The 24,876-nt window shown below is 38.7% G+C and overlaps 1 protein-coding gene across 5 annotated transcripts in view; it reads right to left on the bottom strand.

Annotated features, from left to right (window-relative positions):
- DPP6 (dipeptidyl peptidase like 6) overlaps positions 1 to 24,876 on the bottom strand; it is a 445,939-nt gene that overhangs the window by 67,852 nt on the left and 353,211 nt on the right. For all 5 annotated transcript variants that reach the window (XM_015852842.2, XM_015852845.2, XM_015852841.2 and 2 more), the window contains exons 7-8: positions 16,620 to 16,701; positions 2,026 to 2,146 (exon numbers count right to left, since the gene is read on the bottom strand). In XM_015852842.2, coding sequence (XP_015708328.1) covers positions 2,026 to 2,146; positions 16,620 to 16,701 — 203 coding nt within the window. The remainder of the gene's footprint in view (positions 1 to 2,025; positions 2,147 to 16,619; positions 16,702 to 24,876) is intronic.

The following is a 24,876-nucleotide window of genomic DNA, read 5'->3' as shown; positions in this document are numbered from 1 at the left end:
ACAAGATCCCTACATATGCTCAGCATTCACCCCAGGAGTGCACTGAGACAGCAGTGGTGCAAACAAACGTAGGTTTGAGCATCCCAGCTCTACTAAGGGGATAGAGGAGACATCCCCAAACATCAGTAGGAATGGAGGAAGGTGAAAAGTAGCCCTGGGATGGTAAATTTTGAACCTAGCTCAGATTTAAAGAAATTCCACTCAGCTGAGTTTGGCAGGGTAATGCTTCAGCCTTTCTAACAATGATGTCTGAACTCTCACAGACTCCTTACCTACTCACCACTATGCCATACCCAGTTCCTTCTGGGATCTTTCTCCATCCATGCATTCAGTCAGCTGACACCAGGATGCTGCAAACCCATCTGATCCTGCATCCCCACAGCCTGTTCACACAGCACTGATCCTGCTTCACCTCCAAGTGATGTAGAGCAAGGGAAGGCACTCAGCTTCCACAATACACCTTTGGATTTGAGTGAAGTTTCTAAGATTTCTTTTAAAACATACTCCAAGTGAACAACAGGATCAGAGGTCTTATTGCATACACAATACTTAGACAGGTTACAGAACCTAGCTTGGTATATCCAGACCGTATCTGGTTCCTTTATCATCTCAGCATATTAATATACAGTTAACGAGTAAGTTCATTATAAAGGACAAACCTCAAAGTCAATGTCAGCCAAGAAATTGCCTGAGCAATGCAGTAATTGAATAAAAACACACATCAGCAAAACACAAGTGTCACCATGGGCTTGGAGTTCACCAGTGTGACAAACTTCTCCTGTCAGCATACTGCTGTGTACAAGGCTATATCAGAAGGCCTTGTGTACTGCATGATGTTTTACAGCAAAAGATGGGTACCAACATGCACACTTGACCTACAGAGTCAAACCAGACTGCCCATAACTTCAAAATCATAAATAGAAATTAAAGAAAAATAGCATTTTGCAAATTCTTAGCCACTCCTCTGGTTACAAAGGGCTTCGCAAGGGGAACATTGACTTGTAAATATTCTGTAGTATGATATAAACGTGAATTTAAATACCAAAAGTAATATAAACGGGTATCAGATTTCCACCATTGTGTTTGATGAGTTTGTACACTGATCATAGAATCACAGAATATTCCAAGTCAAAAGGGACCCATAAAGATCGCTAAGTCCAACACCAGCTCCACACAGCAGCACCCAAACCCAACCCTGTATCTCACAGCAGTGTCCCAACACTCCATGAGCTCCGGCACTCGGAGCTGTGCCCACTGCCCTGGGCAGCTCATTCCATGCCAACCACCCCCTGGGGCACAGCCTTTCTCTCACCCCCATCTGCCCTCCCCTGACAGCTCCATGATAATCCCTCAGGCCCTGTTGTTGTCCCTCCCCTCCCTGTGAAGAGCTGCAGCCACCATGATGCCTCCCCTCAGCCTGCTCTGCTCTTCACCCAACAAACCGAGGTGCCTCAGTGCTTCTCATACATCTTCCTCTCTGGTCCCTTCCAGAGATGACCCTCTGCCCCACCAGGCCCATTTTCAAGGGAAAGAAGCCAATTACCATGAGAACCTGTCTGCTTTGGGAAAAACTGTTATCTGTCAAGAGCTGAGCAGCTTCTAGAGCACACCTAGAGCTGTGGCAAACAACCAATAAAGTAAAATTGTTTCCTAGCTTCTTCCCTTAAAATAGAAGCAGCTTCCCCTCCATGTTTCTGTCCTTTCCAGTCATTTGAAAACTGTCACATCTCTGAGTGATTGCAGGTGCCACTAAATAACAAAGCAGCTCTGTTCATTAACACTTTGTGATTTATTACTTCTGGACCAAGGGAAAGAAAATCAGCCTGAAAAAAAACAACCAAACAGAATTCTGACATCACGTTATTTCCAGTCCAGAACTTCAGACAATTGTTAGAATAGTGATTTTTCAGCAAACGTTCAACAGTTCCCAGAAATGCAGCACTGAACATTTAATTCCAGACGGTTCTGCTGATTGAGAGTGTACAAAAATCATAGCTAACTGCCACCCTAGAGGCTGTGTCCTACCTTCATATAGCCAGTCGCTGAGCCCGTTGAAAATAACACCTTCTTTTCCCGTGGAGACCACTCGAATGGCTTGTTTCCCCACATGGGCACAGTAATAGATGTTATTCTCAAAGATAAAAATCTGATTTGAAAGGAAAAAAGAAAAGGAGAAGAGTATTAAGCAGTGGCTCCATTTTAAGATGCTGCATTTTACTTTTACAATAATTGGTAGTAAAGACAGCTCACATATCACATTTCCATAGCATTTTCATCCTAAAAAAAGATTTTCACAGCTTGCTTCTAAAGTCATCAACCACTGGAAAGATGCTACTTTACAGCAAACTGAAGCCCTGGTCCTTCAATACAAGCTTTGTTTTTCTTGGTCCTGTCTTCACTTCAGAAATTGAAGAGTGCAGTGAGATGGCATGAAATGAAGAACGCTGCCTCTACAGATTTTGAAGTGCTTCGGGCCATGGAGTTGTTGGTGACTAAACTGGTTAGTGGAAAACGTTTCTTACATGTTTCCAATAGATTTACTGCTACCAGATCATTTTTGGGAATCAGACTGTTCATTTAGGTATTTAAGAGATGATGAGTGAGCCAAACTTTAGCCAGCCATTTAAATATACACATATAGATAGATAGATAGATAGATAGATAGATAGATAGATAGATAGATCGATCTATGGCATCATCTGGTTAGATGTTTAAGTGTCAGCAGTGAAACAGAGATCCTCTCCCTTTTCCCATCAAAGTGAACCACAGCGTAGTCTTATTTGGAAAATAATTCTGGCTGCAAAGATGTACTGAACAGAGTACTGGGAAATCTATATAGACTGAAAGACAAAACTGTTTAACAGAGTTCAGCAGACATTTACAGATGAGTTTATAGAAGGTTGGAGCTACTGGAACAAATGTTAGGTATCTACAGCACAAAACGAGAATGCAATTTCTCACGCTGCCCTCATGAAAGGATAGAACTGAGAAAAAGTACCTGCTTTCAGCCTATGTTTCACATCCTACTGTGCTGTGTATTTCATGTAAAGATGTGCTGGAAAGATTCCAGAAAAAAAAAGTACAGGTACTAATGTAGTTTTAGCAGTTGTTACTGTGAGTTTGCTTACAGATAAAAAGTATGACTGGAACTAGAACTTGCTTTTCCCCCTTCTAGTCTACAAAGGCTTTTAAACTAACAAGGGTCCATTAATATGTTTTTGAGAGTAAAAAATACATTGTAGAAGATTCACTCCTGCCTTCATTTTCAGTAAGAAGAGAAGCTAGATGAGAGGCCTGCAGTAGAGAATTCAGTGTGTTAGCAAGCTTGCACACAGGAGGGCTGTCAAAGTATAAAAATCAGGAAGACCACTGTGGGCAAAATATGAGGTTGTTTTTCATAGCCAAAAGAAAAAAATAAAGAATAGAAACTATGCATATTATTTGCAGTATGGGGTGGCAGTTGAGATAAGACAGTGTTGGGACACAACAGCCTCAGTGATGCAGACTATTCTGCTCTGCAGCTCCTCTTGCCACAGCCAAGGCTCTGCACTCCCTGTTGTACATCTTCAATTTGCACAAGAGACACCCTGGATTGTCCACAACCCATTGGTGACATTTGTTGGTAAAAGGGAAGACTGGTCAGACTGGGACCTGTTCTCAGCAATGCACAATGCCCTAAAGGATGCTATCCCCAGACTGCAAGACAATCCCAAATCTCTACATCAATATGTGTGATAGGTGTTTGGGCAATCTCTCATGCAACAGGTGCACAGTCAGGTGGAGTTATTCAAGTGATGCAACCCATTTCTTGCCCAGCTTCTCCCAGCAAGTGAAGGTTTTGCAATATTTTGTACTGTCTTAAATTTAAAATGAGTCTACAGGAAAAATAAATAAGGCAGAATGACAACCTGCTCCTGCCCCGTGCTTTGTAAAGCACTGCAATGTTTTCTGTCTTCACTGCTTTGTCTTTCAAAGTGTCATTGCACTAGTCAGGCTGCATAGGGTATCTGGTAGCTGCAATGGAAAATAATAAAGTGCTCTGACTTCAAACCATCTCCCATGTAATTCAGAGCCAAACTGCAGCACCTCACAGAGAATTTAAAATTATCCTCCTAACTGCAGTGCCTTGTACCCTAAAAATGTCAAGCATAATCAAGATAAAAAATAACTGAAGCAGCAGAAGGAAGATTTCTATGTAACGTATCTTATAAATTAAGAAAAAGCTTTTGAAATTCTCTTATTCATCAAAAAGAGATGTCTTTGGATTACTTCACTTTCTGGTCTAGAGAGATACTAAAGTGGTTTTTTTTAACCTCTTTATAATATTTTCTACTGTTTCCATATTGTGACATTAAAGTAGTGCTTCCTAACAAAAAATCAGAATCCTTTGAGCTAATCATAGAATAATAAATCTGTGTAAGGAAACAGTTTAAAAACCTACGGACATCACTTCTACATTACTTTATGCTTGCTTTATGTAGCAATCTTAAATAATATAAAATGGCAACAGAAGGGGTCAAGCTCAGTTTTGTGTGTCTCTCTGCACAGAAGATAAAGAGCATACACAAATTCCCAGTGCCTTCTCTTTTGGTGTGTGTATTTGAGGATGATTTTAGTCCCAAGATCCTTGCAATGTCTATGCCTTTTCTGATGGACAGCACATTACATCCAGCACTGAGTGCAACTAATGGCATGGGAAATAAAGCTGGGCAACGTCAGGGCAATATCTCCACCTTGAGCACTGTGCCCACTTTGGTTATTATATTTCACTGCCTCTGAAAAATAAGATACTTGGAAGAAGTAAGAAGACGACAAACATTCATATGTATCGATTGAAGAAAGCAAAATTGTTAACCCTGCAAAATAAACAAGGAAGTCACAGAGCTATACAAGATAAAAACATGAGACAGAAAAGAGGAAAAATATTTTTAGCCTTTAATTTTTCTTTTCCAAATATCATGGAAACCAACAAAACCTAAAAGAAAGCTGTTTGAAAATGGATAAAAAGATTTTCTCCTGTTGAAATCAGAATTAGTGTGACACTCTGGGGTGTAATGGAAGACTTGCATCTCTTCCTTCTGGATGTTATAATAGGGTTCAAAAATGAAATATTTCCTAACAAGGATAACTAGAGATCCCTGAGGGACTTAGATAAAGTCTTCTAAAAAAAACCAAACAAACTTGCTCACTCCCAAGATAATAAAACCCACAAGGATTTTGCTGTTGCCTTTAAGGTGTTCAGGATATCACCTAGCATTTTCAGCATAAACCACTATGCCCTCAGCCTCAGGTATCAACACATCACTAGCTCATGTGGGCCAGGAAGAAATTTATGCTTGATCACAATTTGTATTAGAACTGATTACTGCAAGCCATTTGACAAAACTAACATTAGAGAAAATAAAAAATACAATGCTGGTTGGGCCACATGCCTAAGACAGAAAGAGATCTTTTAGTCAAAGTTTAGGTACTTATCCAGTAAAATAGATGTATACGAAACTAATGCAAAATAAACTCAATCATCTTAAAACATACAAGATCCATCACAACACTGACTGATCCATTTCAAACTTCATTTGCTACTATTTAAAGGCCGACTGTTCTGTAATGTAATATCTCCCTTTACGGTTATTTCCCTCCCCCTTACAGCCAAAGAGGTGAGAGAACCTCAAAGACCACGAGAAAATAAAATTAACACATGTTTATCTGCGCTTTTTATGCTTTGATTTATTTTCCAGCTTTCAGGAAAAAATCCGAGTTCATGTTTTCTTTGCCAGCTAAATGAATGACATCTTTAAGATTTAGCATTTCCAAATATAGAGTTAATGTCTGGATGCTTATTACCTTAATCACGCATTGCAGAAGGATGAATACAACCTACAGCCTTCCCACTGCAAGGTCACCCCACAGGAGAGTAGTTAACATGAAAAAGTTTGCCTATTTAGCCTTGAGAGCTTGGTCAATAAAACCTAACCTTCATGTATAGACAGGCACAAAAGGCTTGAACCAGTATTAAATACCAAATAAGCCCAAATATCATTGTTGCCTGAAAGAGCAACAGTCTCAAAACAGAAGGCTCAATTAACAGTGGAACACAGCTTTAAATCAACATACTACTTTCTCCTCATCTAATCTAATGCACTCCACTTTTTTTTTTTTTAACGTTAAAGCCTTATTTCATTTTTATTGTGGTGTTTGGTTTTTTTTTTAGCACTTGGTTTTTTCCATTTACAGAAGTCTTCAAATAAGCTGGCAAGCCAGTTTACCTGAGGGAGTATTCTGGTGGAATACATGAAATAGCAGATTCATTTTAGAACTCTGCCTCTCAGAAACACATTTAATTTTGCAGAATCAGTGAAGTTATCTGTGTAAAAGTAATTATCCATGGACTTTACTGTTCTAGATGCTGAACAAATGCACAGAAAACGATCATCCCTACCCTGATAGCATATCTTTGTAGACTGGTAAGCCTAGAATGGACACAATAGGCTTTGTTCAACATGTGAAAAAAAACACACAAAAGAGAAGCAGGAACACTGAAGACAAGACTCAACTGACTCACAGGTAACCAGAGCCATTTTAAGGCCCTCAGAGTGTCTAAAACATCTTGTAGTATCATATAGAATGACTCTCCTGGAAAAGCATCTAGAGCCCACATATATTTAATACTATTCATCTGAACTGCTCTAGGAACTTATGTGTATGAAGACAAATGCAGTTTTCAGTGTCACGTAAGTGCACCAGCAAAACCATGAGTCACACTTGGGCAGCTTGAATTCTATTCCAATGCAAGAACCATAAGATCATCCTTACTATAATTATCATTTTACATCAGGTAGACTATTATAAGCCTGTGAAGACTGAAAGACAAAGGATCCCAAGTGCTCCTTGTCCTGTAATGAACTGCACGTCATCCCAATCAAATTACTTGCAGAGCCCACAGTCAGCTTCAACATAACACTGAGCTCATAATATTTCCTTCTGCACGGGCAGAGCCACAGCTACTATAAAATTCCTTTTGCTGAAATAACAAAGAGAAATGGTTCTTCATGTAACTTGCTCTATGTATTTGCCAATGCATGTAGGTTGGCATCACCCTGCCTCATCTTGGGTGTGACCTGTCATCATCTGTAAGCATGTGGCTCCAAAGGCATGAGCCAGACTGTCCTAGATACCAATGAAGAACTGCCTAACTCCATGGACTTCTCACTCTCCAGCAGCTTTTGCGGCTTTCAGGTTGCTTCCATGTCCGAATAAGTCAATCAAAGCAGTCCATGCAGTTTAGGTATCTACTGCTTCTACTGATTCTAAACCGCCAGGTACCTTCATCTACTCAACATATGGTCCATTAGCTCTCTGTTACTCACAATCCTAACCATGTCCAAGTCACACTGTTTCTCCTTCACATGTTTTCCTCTACTTAAATGCCAGTCACATCATTTCTTAACCAGCAGGCACTGATTTCTCCAAACATGCCCAATAAGAATCTATGTGAGTAAATGAAGGCGATCACTTGAGGTAGATCCAGATTTCTGTAAGGTTGGCCATTCCTACCCACAATATTCCTCAGGATATAAATGGAGATTCAACCACCTGAAACCAATTTAGGTACTATTTAAGGTTCCTACTCCTTTACATCAACTATTTCTTCAGCCAAGTGTACATGAAGACTCCTATGGCACAATTTCTACACTTCATCTAATTCCATTCAAATATTCTGAAGATGGCCCCTCTCAAACCAGTTTTGTTTTACAATGCCACATGACATCTGGAAACTGAGGAGTGTGAAAATGAGAAACTGTCAAGAGAAAGATTCCCTTGCTGTTTGCCCAAGCTAAAACATGTCCTTAATATACAGAATTAGCATGCCCATCTGTGCCCATGCAGCATCTTGAAGCAGATATGATAATTGTGATCTCAGTTTGGGATATCATGGAAATCCGACAAACACTGTACTGAAAAGGTCTTGGCATTTTGCAATGGTAATTCTTACATCAACTAAAGCAGAAAAATGCATCATCAATGCAAAAACAGTTTCTAAAGCTTGTTGTTGATTGATTATGCATTATTCAGCGAATAATGATTATCTGAATATGAAAACATGCATAAATGGAAGCTAGTTGAACATCAAAGCTCATTTTTCACAAGTGTTGTTCTTAAAACATACGGTACAATTACACCAACTCATCAGTTCTTCTAAAAAAAAGAGTAATAAAAGCATGAACTATCCCTCCCCAGTCAATTTATGTAATAGCAGTATTTTAATTAGAGTTCTATACCAGCTATTTTTGAAAAAGCTTGACAGCAATTGGGATATAAGTAGTGAGTCAAAGCATTTTTGTTCTCCTGCATCACAGAGTTCAATTTTGTGGGTTTGGAAAGAGACGTCCAGCAATTATGATGGAGAAGCGAAAGGAAGTTTTTAAGTTGATTCTTTCTACACAAAGCCAAATTGTCATCATTAAGATTGATGATAAATGAATTAAACCATTCCATTTAATCAACATATTGCAGAGAAAGAAATTTTGATAAATTATTGACAGAAAAGTCTACAGGTTCAATTTTTCATACAAGCTTTGCTGCAATTCAGAGTAAGAAGATAACTTATTCCCAGGGCAAGGATTTAGAGGACATGCTTTCTGAAGGTATGCAGCACACAGATAACGTTTTCTTTGGACAAGGGTAAAATTTACCTTACTTATTTTCTTCCTACAAAAGGCCAAATGTGGCACTTTATAATAGAGTGAAGTGAGGACTATCCCAATATTAGAAATACTCTGCAGGAAGGCTTTCAAGATAGAGAAACTGAAAACAGCCTTGAGGATCACTATGACCAGAGAATACAGTAGTACAGATTGATGCCCATAAGGACAGTGCCAGTTCATAGACATTTCAAAAGCAGTATTTTTTTACTCAGAGATCAAAGGCTCCATATCTGATATAAGCAGCATAAGAGAGTGACCGAATGGGGACTTTTGTAAAGAAAGGAAACACAATCAGTTTTGCAAAGGAAAGCCACGAGAATTACTGCAACAGAACACCACTGCATACACTTGCTTTGATTATACATTTAGCAAAGGAAGTGCAGAGAGTTATCACCTGTAAACTGTGCAAAAGTCCCTTGTAAAATAAGCATTAAGGCCCTAATTTTGCTCTAATTGCCCACAACTAGCAAGAAGCCAGAGGGTTGTTTTTCCATTCCTTATGTCTTCATTTTATTTCCCCACGCAGTGACTAGATCCCTGGCATCCCAAAGACAACCAGGAAATGTATCAGTTTGCACAAGGGTTTAAAGTCACTGAAGGATCCTGGGAACAGCATTCAGTAGATTCTGTAGACCTTTTCCGCTAGCGATATTAAGGTATCATTTGGAAAGCAGAAGAGTTTGTAAGATCCTGTAGTTCTTATAGTCCCTAGACCTACTCTAAACTGGCATGCTAGATGAAGTCCCATTCATCAAACAATGGGAGCAATGACTGAATTCTATGATCTAGAAACACGTTTCATTTTTTCCTTTTAAACTCAGCACAGATTTTTGTCTCAGTTCTTTAAGCTTAAGTTCTTAACTACATTAATGTTCTTCTCAGGTTTCTACAAGCCTCTTCACATTTTTGACTTTGCATCATTACAAACACAGCCAATTTCCATTTATATTCTGAGAGCAGGCTAGTCCATAACATGTAGGGATTCTAATTACACAGAATCTGCAAGAGTCTGGCCAAATAAGCAATTACTATGGCTGGGAAGATTTTAAAATAGATGTTTTAAGAAAAATATGCTGTCCTATTTTCTGTTCTTCGGGGAAGAAAGAACATTTATTTCACACTGACAAAGAGAACCATGTCCGCTTGGAATTCTTTGCCCTGGATTCTAATGGGGTTATTTTAATTTATGACTGCCTTTTTGTATTAAAGCATATATCAGTAAATGTACTATTTAGTATGGAACTCTGATTCTGCTTTTAAGTTCTCCTTGATGGATCATCTTGTATTCTGTAACCTAATACCACTGATGGTTATGTAGGGCATCACTATAAATTAGATTATTTAATATGAGATGATACAGTGTATCATTCTAACTATTTTGCTGAGTTATAAAATGAATATCTGGCTAAGGAGAGCACATGGATTACTTGTTAGCATAAAGAAAACTTGCAACTGGGTTCCTCCAGGAACACAATGTCCTTACACAGTCAGCAATGCAGTGCAATATGCCTCTTTCATACAATGTTTAGTATGGTATAAAAACCACCAGCATTTATTCCAGGAGCTGAGCAGCATGTACTAGAAGGCCTAATGGAATTGTTCTAGAGGCATTTTCATGGCTCAGACAAATGTCTGGGGAAGGTGAGATCACCAGTGCAAGCAAAGGTGAGCTGCTCCACAGTACAAGTGGACTAAGCAGCACAAACTAAGAGACTGCTTGTGCTGTCTTAAGGCATAGCATTTAAACATACTGTGACTTATGACTGCTTCTTTATAAAATGAAAGGAAACATATAACTTCAGTGGATTGCATCTACAAATCACAGCTAGCAGGATGCCAGAAACACCAGTGCACTGACTCAAGCAAAGTAAAGGAACATCAACATTTCAGGAGGGAACTGTTTTCAGCGGAACTGACCCCGTGCTAACATGCCCTACTATCAGAAATGATGTGCTCTAGTGAAACTGTGGTAGCATACAAAGGACCACAGTAACATAATAGAACTCAGAACTTGTACTACAGTGCATCAAGGTGGTGAATTGCTCCGGGATTTAAAAAAAAAAGAAGGAAAATACTCTAAGTTAGTATAGCAGATCCATCAGTATATGCATTTTTGTAAGCTATATACCACGTGTATACTGTGTGTATGTGTGTGCCCACAATAATTAATGTTTTAATCCTGCATGTCCACTGGAGGGAGAACTATATATCGTCATCTGCATACTGAAATTAAAACAGAAAACACAGTAATGGCTATGAAGTCATGGAAGAAGTCTATGGCAGTGACAGCCTTCAGGGGAAACGCCCTCAGTACTAAGCCACCGTATGGCTCTCACATTTAGATGGAAGAGAAGTAGATTTTTCTCAACCAAACTAACACAACAACACCTTTTCAGTGGTGTCCACTGATTATAAAGGAAAAAAAGGGAAAGGGAATCTCCAACTACAGCAACTTGTCCCCATACTTAGTATATATATATCACTGCAGTTCTCATAAAGATTCTGACACTGGGAAAAGGGATGAAGCAAAGGTTATTCTGAAACTCTTGCTTTTTCCCAGAATGCAGGAGCTATGCATAAAGCTGTATTCTAACTGTGAACTGAGTGTACACAGGGATTAGAAAGGAAGGAACGTTTTCTTCCTCGCAACTAAGATTACCAAGCCAGAATTATTACATATAGCAGACTGCAGTTAAATATTGATTCAGATGCCATTGTAAAAATAAAAAGTGAGAGAAGCGCAGCTTAAAAACAACAATATAAAAGTCTATTTGATAACAGTGGAAACAAATAGACCCACAACAATTATATGCTCAGCAGTTCAAAGGCCCAACTGGATCTGAACAACAAATGTCTCAGTACCTCCTGTGGAAATCCTCCTCACTTGTGATCTGTGCAGGCATTATGCCTGGCACTATGTTGGCATGAATTCATGCAAGGAACGACTTACTAATTAAAGGAGTCACGCCCCTTCAGTTCCAGGTGTCATCACTTAACCAGCATTTTGCATCTAGATATCCCAGTTAGCATGATATTGCACTAGGTGCTGACCTTATTTATTTACAAAAAGCAGTGTTGATTGGTTGTGACCCTGTATGGCAGGACCTACCATTCAAATTTATTATATACAGATGAACCCAAGTATTTCTCTAAATTGCATTGTGCTTTTTTGACAGCAATACCTGTAACAACAAGCTATTTACCAGCATTAGCATTCACTATTTGAGGGTACCTGGCAAAGCTCTAACATGGCAGAGGCTGAAAGACTTGTTCTTCATTTCCCTTGGCATTTGCATTTCACTGAAATGGAGATTTCTTAATGCACCTGCTGTGATACATAACTTTTACTACTTTAGAACAGATTATACACTTGATTGCTGTGTAATCTGCAAGAATAAAAGGTAGCTCCTGCTTCAGAGGAGCTGACATTGGAAGATTTATTGGCTTTGAATGCCAGAGGAACCCATTTTGACCACTCTCTGGGTCGGCAATAAATGCAAGGGTGTGCAAAAAAAAATCCAGCAATTAAATGCAATTATGATTCTCTTCCTGCACATCTCAGGTAGTATAGAAAGACCACTGAAAAAGACTGAACAGCCAGGAGAACCTCAAATATGTTTTTCTTTGCTGAAGGATAAATACTAGGATATGAGAGAGTGCTGCCTCTAAAGCCGTGAAGAACTGCTGCCCCCCGCATCTAATACAACTCATCATTTGTATCCATCAGACTGTTACAGCGAATTATAGAAGGGAAAGTAACATCACAGCAGAAAGTCTTCTGCCTCTGACAACTGGTGTATAACCACTCCCACGAGTGGTACTTTAGTGATGGCAATGCAGGTAAACACTCACTGTGCATTATTAGAGTAGTCCTACTGCTTGTGCCTTCCTTATAACAGTGCCTATGTACACTCCCAGTGTGTCCTTGAGGCAAACATATTGAAACCAGATGTGCTCATTTTGGAGTAACTTAGACAAAAGCATCCTGAAAACCTCAGGGTTTTGGGATTCTTTGCACACTTTAGCTACAGACATGCAATAGAGCATCTTGCTCCTGAAGCATTCCCTGCCTTTAGGCAAACCAGAGAAAGAAATTTCTGCACTCTGTTTTGGTTTTGTTTCTGGTGGGTTTTTTTGGTGAGGGTGGTTGATAAATAGAGAAGCTTAAGTCTGTCTTTCTCACACATTCTGAACTGAGTTCGGGCTGATAGCAACTCTGATTTGCACAGACAGTACTGAGGGAAATACAGTATGCAAACCTTGTGCGATCCCTCTGCACGTAGGCAGAAACTCATTCTAAAAACTCAGAGCTATAAAGCATGAAAGCATTAAAATAATCCACTAAGATCAATTAACAAAAGCTCTTTATCTTTATTTATTTATTTATAATGGTGGCAGGATTGAAACTCCATAAGGAGAAAAGTATGATTATGTTGGGTCACAAATGTCAGGAAAAAGAAAAGAAATCCAAGATAAGCATACATGGAACAGGGTAAATGAGGAGCATAACATGTTTTTTTTTTGCAGTCCTATCGTGACATCAAGATCCTTATATTGCTGCAAAGTATCACGCTTTGATGCTGCTTGAGAGAAATGCAGCATATTAGCTGAAAATCACCCAGGAATGTGATGAAGGTCATGGGATTGATGCCATTGCATACTGAGAATTCTGGACTGTTGATTGTACCTTCGAATCAATGAATTTTGTTCCAATACTTTGAATAGACAATTTCATGCACAGAAAGTAAATATATTGCACTGTTACTCAAATTTAACTGTGCTTTTCACTCTGCAAAGTCATAGATGATGTTTCACGTGGTAGGACAAAAGAGAAGAAGCAAATCATTAATAACAGCCATACTAAGAGAACTAGGTGGCTCCCCTTCCATACTCAGAAGGTTAGTACAGGTAAAGGCATGATCCTTGCATCAGCTTTGTCAGACGTTAAGTCATGGGCTGAAAGCTGAGAAAAACAGAAGCAATTTTTTGAGGTGCCAGAAATGAGGGCTTCTCTGCACTTTGATTTCCTGACATTGATTTTCTCAGATCCAATATCTGCTGCTATTTATGTAGATCTGTCAGAATGTGTGGCATTCTGCAGGCTATTGAGAAGTCAAGAACCATGCTCTGATGAGTTCATAATCCAAAAATTGGCATATAATTTAATGAGTAAAGACAAAAGAAAACAAGATAAATAGAAAATTGCTCCTGGGAATGTTCCGCTGTTTATTCTAAACTGAAAAGAATGCAAATTATTCAGATTCTTCTGTTGCAAATCTCTTTTTATGAATCATTAGGCAAGCAAGCAAGAACATGGACAGACATGGTGACCAAAAGTTCTCCTTGGAAAGATGAAATAATGGAAATAAAAAGCTGCAGGGCTAAACTCTCCCAGCCTTCCTCTCCTTTGCACTGGTAAAGCAGGAAGATTTTGATGGGAAAGTATTCTGTTTCCTGAACAGAGGGGTATCTTCAAGGTGATGTAAACCCATTCAACCCTTGCTCCCACCTTTCCTGGGACTTTTTTGTTCTGACTGAGGGAGTCAACACAGATGGAAATAACACACTGGGAACTCTCTCTCCTTCTCTTACAATACAATCCAGCAAGCAATTACACCAAACTTGAAAAAAGTGCAGCTTTTCTTTGCACTAGCACTCTATGTCATCCTCACAGATTTTTAATAAAAATTGGTGGAAAGCGGTATCAATTATTTCAGTAGAAGAAGATGAATCTGAGAGTTGAAAAGCTTTATTTTTCTGAACTATATAGACAATATTGTATATATAGAATCATAGAATGATTTGGGCTGGAAGGGACCTTTGAGATCATCTAGTTCCAATCCCTCTGCTATAGGTAGGGACATATAATTAATCCATTTGGATATAATTTCTTTCTGTATAGAAAGATTCCTTTGATAGCAGAGGCAATGGAGTAAGTAGATTGGTTGTCTTATCTTTGGCATGAAAAAAGTTAAATCTTCTTTCTAAGACAAAAGTTAAGAATATCCACTCAGCTTGGTAGAACTAACATGAACATGAATCAGTATTGTGCTGTGACTAAGGGCACTGAAGCATGTAAGTTTACAGCAAAAGTACACTAAAAAACGAAAAAAAAAAAAAGGAGCTGTCCTTGTGAACTTGAGAAAAACCGGTAAAGCAGCTAAAGATTATCCTTCCATTAGCAGATAAAGCTTTTGTTACATTATGCGTATGCTTATGTTGTGAAACTCAGTTTGTTAGACTTAGAGAAAGAAAACAGTTAAAAATGAAACGCTCTTTTTCTTTTTCCCTTCTTGGCTATGTCCTAAAGGTAGTCGCTGTATGCTTATCATCATACGTTATCAGTTGATCATACATTATCAGTAACCAGAAGCCTAAAGATATGAACATGTTGGTGTTGACAAGTGACTATGAGAGTTTGGTCAGTATCAGACCCCAGTCTCTTGTGAGGTGGTACAAAGTACTCAACGGGAACTTATTGGGCAGCAGATGAAGGAATTTAAGATAGCACATATTAGAGGACAAAACTCAGGTATGTATGTGTGTAAGATGACGAAAAATAAGCTTATCATAAGTCAATTTCACAGAGATGCAAAAATTGCCTCCTCTCTATTCCTATGAGATCTGAGCTCAATAACTCCCTCCAACCTTGTTCTCTTGATGGAGAAAGGGAGAAACCTTCTTGATCCTGCATCTGTTCTTTTCCTTCCAACATGACTGAGATACTTGAATTGATGACTGTAGTTTCTTAAGTCACAAACTTTTAAAATAATGTAGTTAAAGGCACAAAAAAGAAATGCCTGAAAAAAACACTATGGAGAGAAGAATGATACTACACTTTCTTAGCTACTCTAAAGCTCCTATTTATTTTTTACATTTCTGGAGGCAAGGGGGTAGTAAAATTCCGTATCAGAAAAACAGAAATTACCTGGTATGACCAAATACCTCCTGTTGGATCTACACCAGGAAACGAAGCACAGGAATGTAGCCAGCTGTAAAAAATGGGCAAATCCAAAGATAGCAGTAGCCAAGAGGAAAAAAAACTGGAGATTTCAGGACTACTACACCAGGCTTCATGAAATACAGAAGATCCCTAAAAATTTGTGGGTGTTTTTTGTTGTTGTTGTTTGTTTTAAAAAAGGGCATGCTCTGGAAACTTCCTTCAACACTGCAATGGAAAGCACAGCAACGATAGCTGAGTAGCGAGGTTGTATGCTGAAGCAAGTGAGGAATTGCTCAAAACAACATCCACAGGCACAAAAATAAAGGTCAGATGCTGCTTACCTTTGGAAAGCCTCAAGTACACAAGGTCCACCAGCAAGATAACCTCACCTCCACTGCCAACCCTTATATGAGTTCTGGGAAGGGGTGAAGCCAGGATCCACCCCTTCTGGTCACTCAGGTGCACTGCTTTAGCTGAGCTCCCTGGGTTGGCCCAGCCTTTAACCAGGCGCTCAATCACTGGTTCAAGCCATGACTAAGCATTTCTGTTACACGCTTCTACTTCAGCCTATTCTGCAGACAACTACAGTGCAAATTAAGAGCACATCTGTTCTAGATTTGAAATATTCCCAGTGCCAAGTTTGCACATCTAGTGACATCCTTGTGAAGCAACGATATACTCACTAGTCCATATGTTCTATTATAAATCTGTCCTGTGCCCAACAATAGAAGAAAGTGCTTCCTCTCAAAGGACTTTCATAACATCTCCTTTATTTGCACTTTTAGACACAATTACTTTGCTGTACATTTATACATTTGGCAATTTCATAAATTTACATGATAAGACAACTCCATAAAGATACCAGTAGCTACTACATGGGTTTCAGGAATCTAGTCATGAGCTGATTATTCTCTTCAACTCAATAACACTATAGTCTCTAAATTCATTCACATGCTTGTTCTTTCTCTTACCAGCTGTTGCCCTTTTGGACCCCAACCAGCATACTGAAGCTTTGCATCGCTGACCTCAGGGGGATACAAATTCTGGGGATCCCTGCAAATGAGAAAAACAAAAAAATTCAGCTTCAGAAATGTCCTCGTGCAAGCCTGTGCACACTCTCCTATGGAAATCCACCATGCTCCATTAGGCATCTTTCAGACAATTGTTGACCATTTAGTGCCCAAATTCAGCATATATCTTATCATATGATAAGAACTACACCAGTACCAAGCACTTTTACCTAACAAGCAATGTTTTCTATTAATATGATGCTGAAAATATTAGTTTTACCACTGACTTCCCTAAACCTTAAGAATTAGTCAAAAGACGGTAAACACAGTAATTGCATACATTGATGATATCTGATAAGAATAAACAATAATTATGTATTTGAAACATAATGCCACAAGAGAAATACAATTTCTTTTCAGCATCTCACAGCTTTCCTGCCTAATAGTTTTACTTTGTACATGATGGCAAGCATGTTTTGCAGATTTACAAGTGATATGCAGTCTGGCTTTGAAGGCAATATCTCCTGCTAATACCAAAATTTTCTATCTTTTAGAAAATAAAATACTTTTCTTGTTCTTTCATCAATTACCTTTATTTTGTAGCTGAACATCAGAGAGATGCAGCAAATGCATTATAGAAAAAGGAGGGTTGTTTGGTTTTTTTCCTGTAAATGTCAGAGTAGCATAATGTCACTTCATCATATCACAGAAAGCAAAACTCTTCCAGTGTATTGATGGTATTTATACTCAGTAAAATAATTATTAAAAAATAATTTTATATAATACAAATAACTTTATATAATTTTATATTCTGAAGGCACATTACTATAGCTGCACATTGTAATGTTCAGCAAACAAATGCACTAAAAAGTCAGTATACAGCATGTCTCATTAGCAGAACTCAAATGGCTTTCAAAAGTAAGAGAATTATCTGTCTACAGATAGGAATTAACAAGGCAATCTGAGGCCAACATTGCCCAAAAACAGAGAAAAGAGCCAAAGCTTGCCTAGCCTCTAAGCAAAAGGCTGCTCTGCAGCATTTGTTACTTAGATAAAGGCAATGTTTTCCAGACCAAATTTTCAAAACAGAACAGAACTGAAAGCATTAATTAGACAGTAACAAAATTCTTTTTGTTGCCTGGACTATGAGCAGTGCAATACCATGGCTATGTTCCAGCTCTGCCTATTCAGATGAGATCTCCCATGGCTGCACCTTCCCACCACACCATGGATACATGTCCAATGGCACCAGCAACAGAAGAAGTTAGGAATGCATTTTACAGTCTTTCAAATGTGCAAAGTGTTTTTCTTGTATGCTTCTGTAGAAAGGCAACTACAATCAGGGTAAACCCTAAATGAGATAGGATTCCAATGTATACAGAGTCTGTTTCCATAACAGATCTGGTTGGAATAGCAACTTCTGCACTGCTGCTAGAGAGTGGTTATAAACCATAAGAGTGGTTATAAACCATAACCCATATTGTCTCTGCAAAGAGGACCTTGGAGCTGATTGAACAATAAAGTGTTCCTGATTACAGGTCTGATGTAGATGTGGAGAGACGAGTGGTTTGTTGAGGTAATGACCCTTCAAGTCAATGTGCATCACCCAGATGGCTTCTGGCTCCACTGGCAAAACGTCACTCAGCACTGATGCTGGTGGGATATAATTATGCCTTTTCTTCTGATGATTTTCTGTTGTAAGTATTTGTGGGCAGCTTAAAGTCAGTTCTGTAAGATAAGTGATTGTCATACTGAACTCCTACTAATAACAGCCAGAAAAGTCCCGTTCCCACAAGAGGAACAGCCCTACAACTTCTGTATCTTTTCAGGTTTGTATGCATCAGCTACTTAAACTTCAAGTCAGCTGTTCCTGTTAAGACTCAGTTTCTTTGGTTAGCTACTTTGATTAACCCAACAGACAGTAACATCCGAATGCAGGAGAGAGAAAACTAGCGAATCAAATAAAAACCTCTCATGGGAGAAAAACCGTCATTTACTATTTGACAAATGAATTATCTATTTGTTGGTGGTTTGTTTGTTTGTTTGTTTTCACCTATAAAAAGGAGAGGAGCAAGACACTATAAATAAAATAAATGGAGAGGGAAATATCATCACCAAATAAACAGATTAGACAAACTGTAAGAATTGAAACCTGTAATGCTTCAAATAACCCTGGTGGAGCTTAGCGACAGGCATACCAATTACATTCTGTAATTCAGACCAGAGCCCAGACAAGTCCCATCACGATGCTCACTGCATCATGTTTTAGAAGAGGATGGCTCTAATGCAATGAGAAAAGCTGCATAAACCAGCTTTGGTGGTTGATAAGGTGACAAGGTAGAAGGTAAAAATCTGGTCTACCAGGAAAAAGCTCTGCTGCAGACATGAAAAGCAAAGACATTTTCCCTTTCTCTGAGGAAAAAATATCACCGCTTCTGCTGAATTAGTTCTTACTCTGCTCAGAATAGATGGGAAATTTCTCTTGTAGCCTAATCTTGTTTATTTGTCATTTGATAAATGTGCAGATAGAAAGGCTGACTGATGGAATTGCATATTGTGTGAAGGTGCCTGATATACAAATTGAGCTACAATAAACTTCCTCTACATTGAATGCTCTTAGCCACTGAATGTGTAAGAGCAGGAATGCCAAAGTAATGATGTAGACCAGTGCAGGGAGGTCTTAGCTAGGAAACTATCCTCATACTCTGCACTATTCTTTTCCATCATGGGATAACAAAAGCAGTTTAAGATCCTAGTTTCCTCCAGAAATGCTCCTGAGAATTGGACATGCTCTTCTAGTTCTCTTCTCTTAGAAAGAGAATCCTCTTCACAAGAGAACCACTATTCACTACTTGCAGAAAACTTGAACATTACAGCAATGGGCCTGAGAAGACATCCCTCTTTGGTAGCCATGATCTAGAAGGCTTCAGAGAAACTGGATCAGCGTGTACACTGTATTAGTAGTGACTAGGCGAGACCAGACTCTCAGCAAGCCTGAAAATGGCATACAATTCAGCTCAACTACTAGCAAACTCTGCCATGTAATAGTAGATTTTTACATGCTTACATGGGGTACATGGGTGCATAAACATTAAATCCCTCCATGGCAGCCCCAAACAACTCCTTTATGAATGCACCACATCACCTGTAGCAGAAGGAGTACTTGCCTACAGAGCCTCTACAGTGCGATGGCCACAACCTATTACCACTCTCCCCAAGCAAGCTCTTCATGATCCACAAACTGAAATACACATTTGGAGAGCAGCTATCAAATGCACCTCAGGTTATCTCATCCTATTCAGAACCTGCAATTCTCCTCGTTAAAGAAGAAGCCTGAAGGTTCTCAGACCAAATGCGCACCAAAAAGTCAGGAGCACTTGCCCATCGCCCAGGTACTGCATACATGTCTCACAATGGCCTAGCCAGCCATCTCCTTCTAGGAGCTATATTATTGCTGAAAAGTGATGGCTTTTCATAGCTACAGCCTTCCTCCAAAACTTTCTGCTTAAAATTCTATATATATTTTCTTGAGTCAATCAATATTACAGGGCAACTCAATCATTCCAAAGAGCCAATGCTTCTCAGAGACTCCCATCATTAGGCCTTGTTAGGACCCAAGCCTTCCCCTGTGAGCTCATTTGTACAGGATGCTGGCTTGGAAATGGGATGTTCTGAAGGCAGCCTGTATATCCACTATTACAGGTTTACATGAAATTCACTGCATCATTACACCACTTTCAGTGTCTCCTTGTGGAAAAGCACTCTTATTATTTTTCCAGCCTAAGAAATGGCAAGGCAAGGGTTTGTTAAAGGGTTGCTCTTATTTATTTCATCTCTTAAGATGATTGATTTTAAAGCCTGGGAAAGAAAGGAAAAGTAATGTTGTTTTAGGCCAGACAGAGGATGGAGTGGGTGTTGTATAAACTCTTCCACATTCAGATGACATTGTCTGGAACAGAGGCTGTTAAGCTGTTCCAGGCACAGGAATGATTTCAGCACAATGTTCACAAAAGATTATTGAACTAGTAAACAGAGAAATTTACTCATTTCTTTAAATGAGTTCTCATTACTAAAAAAGTCTGAATAAGAAATGTTCCTAAATGTAATTAGCATGCCATCTACCAGGTCTTTTTATTTTCCTTGTAATTCTGATCAAAACATCTGTGTAGAATAAAACAAGCCAAACAGTCATATCATCTTGCCTTTTTTTGACATTAAGAAATACTGTGATTAATGAAGTACTAGTTTTAAAGAAATTGCATTCTTTTAGCTGTGTGTTCCCCTCTTTTTCCTGTTCTAAAGACCATTTTCCAGCACTGAATCTTGCTCTGAGCACAAACATGACAAATGGTTCTATAACAATGGCTTCAAATGCAGCTTAAAGCAAAATAATGTTTCCCACCGACCCAGTCAGAAGCTCCTTTGATTTCAAGAATTCTTCAATAAAAATATTCTACAGTACCAGACTGAAGAAGAATGAAAGTGAAAAAAATCCCTCAAAATCTGGGCTGTGGTATGGTTGTTCTTCCGTGGGTCTGCTTGAATAATGTTTTAGTTTGATTTCCAATACAGAACAACAGCATTTGCATGGAATTTCTTCGCAAATCCTGCAGGTATGTACAAAAATGCCATGATTTCCACCAAACAGCACTCCCATATGTCTAAATACATGCGAGCTGGAGTGAGTTCCTGAGAAAAACTTTGAACCCTTCTGGTTAACTGTGACATAACTTTGGAAAATAACGAAAGCATTTTAAGACGGCACTGTCATATGAAAATAAGTTGAAGAAAAAACAGGGAAGGCAGGAATACTCCTCCGATTATTGTCATCAAACCATCACTGAATATCTTGAAAGACAACAGCACTAAGCACATCAGCTCATCTCACTGTAAGATGTTTTCATGATTAGCTATTAAAAAAACAACAGCTATCTATCCTAACTACCTGTCTCAGCACTAGAACTTGGTGTCTTCACATCTACTTTTAATAGCATAAAACCAGACAGCAGCTTAAATAGGTTTCTTCTTCTCTGCGGAGAGGAAAAGAAAAAAACACCATGTAAAGAAGAAATATGGATAGGTTATAAAGAACTGCAAACTTCATATTTAAGAATTGTTGGTGAATTAAAAAAGAAGATGACTGGAGGATATTTGCAAAAAGAAATTAAAGGGAGTAGAACACGTGTTCATAAATGAACAAAGAACCACAGATTCTCCAACCTCTTCCTAAAGAAAGGAAGACTTCCAAGAAGCAACAATACCATTTCTCATGGAGCAAAAAGACATTCTTAAACAATTAAATGACTTGTTTACTTCAGTATTCACCAAGGAAAAAAGGAGACAGGTGTCATTAAGAAAATTGCTTCCCAGGAGATACACAGTCTTAGAGACTCTCAGCAAGAGGAAAACGTAATACAAATGGGAATCAGTCTTCCCAGAACAGATAATCAAGAAATTAAACTATCAGAAGAGGCAACAAAAGGAATCATCCTGGAATTCAAACAAAAGTGCTTTAACAGATGGAAAAAGCTCTTCCATTCATGTAGGTTTATCCACTATTAAAGATGTAATGCGTGTAGGCACAGATATTTGTATCTTCTTTACAGCATTTTTCAGTGAGCAGAAGTTGGAAGAAGCAGTAGAAGCAATCTGAATCAACTAATTTCAAACACAGATCCACATCTAATCTTTTAACAAGTCTTGAAAGCAGCTTAGCTCACCCAGCGCTTTGCCCAAGATGAATGAATTCCATGGAATTAGAGCATAAAAACTAAAAGCAAGGGAATCTAAAACATATTTGGCTCTGATTAAGCAAAGTAGTCAGATACAGCAGAGAATGGGAGCTGAGAGATCTGTCAGATTATAGTCTGCCATTGTTTGTAAAGCACCCATGTATGTAATTTTTAGTACTAGACCTGTGAAATATTGTACAGCACTAATATCACTTTAAAAAATCAATCACATGTCATAAAAGGAGCCACAAACTTCCTCTGGGAATTAAGTAAATTTAAGGCATTGGCTTGTATTTCCAGTGAAGATCTAATCCAATCCAATCTAATCCATGCTGGAAAACAGTAAACCACCCATCAAACTCTAGGCTTATTTGAGTACACAAAGAATGGAAATTGCCCTTAGATACTGGTAACAGTGTTCTTAAAATTATGACATTATTACATTCCAAACATTTCCAAATCCAATTGAGTTTCTCACTAGCGAAGCCTGGTTTCTGTATTGAGTGACCCTGCGCAATTTATTTAAGAATAGAATTTAATAGGAATCCTACTTCCATTTTCTGAGAATGCTGCCTCGGATAAATACTGTGGCAGACTTTGCTTCAAATCCTTCTTCTTTATTCCTTTTTTATGGTTTCCCAATAAACAATAAACTGTTGACCTTTTCTGTAATATCCGGATGTTGGTTGCTAGGCTTTTCTCTGCCTAACTGCTAACACACGCACCTAACCATTAATTACTCAAGATTTTAAGTTATTTTCCTTCAGCTTCTCCAGCCATTCTTAATATCTCATTCTTAATATCAAATCCTCCCATCAGGGGACTGCTCCTTTTTATGTATGGTTTCCAAGGTGTCCACCCACATCACAACTAACTCTAGAAAAGAGTGTGGTAAAGAACTGCTTTGCCTACACAGAGGAGGTACATTTCAAATTAAAAATGCTGAGCAGTGACCAACATGGGCGTACAAATGGCAAACCCCCATTGGAAATGACATGGTGCTGAGCTGCTGAAGTGATTTTCCTCCCACTGGCACAGACTACGACAGCCTTCCAAGGCTGAGCTGCTCTCGACCTGCCACCGCTTAGAAGTGAGTGATGTTCAATTAAAGTCTTTAATGAAATGCTGGAACTTTTTTTATTAAAAAGGTACAAAGTGAATTTCCAAGCAAGAAACACATGTATTTTAACTGTTGTTCAAGCACTGTCCCTTAGTGTTTAATTCAGATGATTAAAAAAGCAAGGAACCCAACTGATACATCAGAACTTGAGCCAAATTCCAGTAAACTCAAAGATTCCTATTTGCTCCAGAGGATTTAAGGTCAGGCTCCACAATCAAAATACCAAGATAACTTGTCCAGTCCTCTGTTGTCAAAATCAATGGGATAAGCATATCTGATCATGAGTATGTTGTTAATTACACTCTGGCACAAGAATCACCACACTACGAAGCAGAGGTTCCTGGATTTGCTATAGAGAGCACTTCAAAAAATGATACAAACAATGGACTAGTTATTGGGAAAGAGGGAGTAAGGAGGAGATGCAACATTAGCAGATGATTCACAAACTGCACAACACATTTGTTTGCTACTTGTTTTAAAAAAATTAGCTTATCTCTTGTAAGAGCTAGTTTCAACCTCTCTATGTCATTGTTAGGGGAAGAATATGCACCTCATACAGTAAAATTTAATTAGCTGAACACAGACTCTATTAATTACTGTGCTTTCTTCTCTTAAAATAAAATGTGGGCTCTAGTGCAAGTTTATAAATGTTAAGAAGAGTGAAATCGTGCAGCACTTCTACAGTAATTATTGCATATCACCACTGTGGGGTAAGCAATATTTCTCTCTTAGCTTCGCAGATGGAGACACAGAAGCACAGGAAGATTCTTGCTGTGCAATGATATTTGAATGATAAAAAGAAGGGGCATTATAGAACAAAACAGAAAAGACTTGGTTATACTGGAAGTTGTCTCCAGCGTGGCCAGTTCTATGAAGGGGTTTTCTACCTTTTACTGCTAATAGGAAAATAAGAGCATATAAGAATGAGGAAAACTTGGCTGTCTTTCAAAGAGCTTAAAGGTAGAGTATATACAAATTCTAATTAAACTTTCTTTAATGGGCCTTAATGTCTTACCTGGATATAGCATACATAAAAGGTTGGACAGGAACATTAGTGGGAACTCTGCAGAAATCTACAGCCATTGCTTTGAGAATGGGCTGAGTTCTTCCTCCTGTTACAGCTTGGGTGACTTCCAATGTACATTTCATACTGCACCCATGGGACTTCTCTTGAAGTTAATGGGAATTCAGTGTGGGGAGCAATAATTTGCAATGCTCTGAAGTGTACGTAGGAAGAGCTGAACCAAACTGCAATTGCTCCTGTGATGTACTCATCCCATTCTTCTGATAATGCTACACAAATTTGGAAAGGAGTGCAAATCTTTGTGTTGATGGGTTGATAGTTGGACTAGATGATCTTAGTGGT

The sequence above is a fragment of the Coturnix japonica genome, chromosome 2 (genome assembly GCF_001577835.2).
Source record: "Coturnix japonica isolate 7356 chromosome 2, Coturnix japonica 2.1, whole genome shotgun sequence".
Taxonomy (NCBI): domain Eukaryota; kingdom Metazoa; phylum Chordata; class Aves; order Galliformes; family Phasianidae; genus Coturnix; species Coturnix japonica.
The sequence above is the reverse complement of the archived record's forward strand: the minus strand, read 5'-3'. Positions and strand labels throughout refer to the sequence as shown.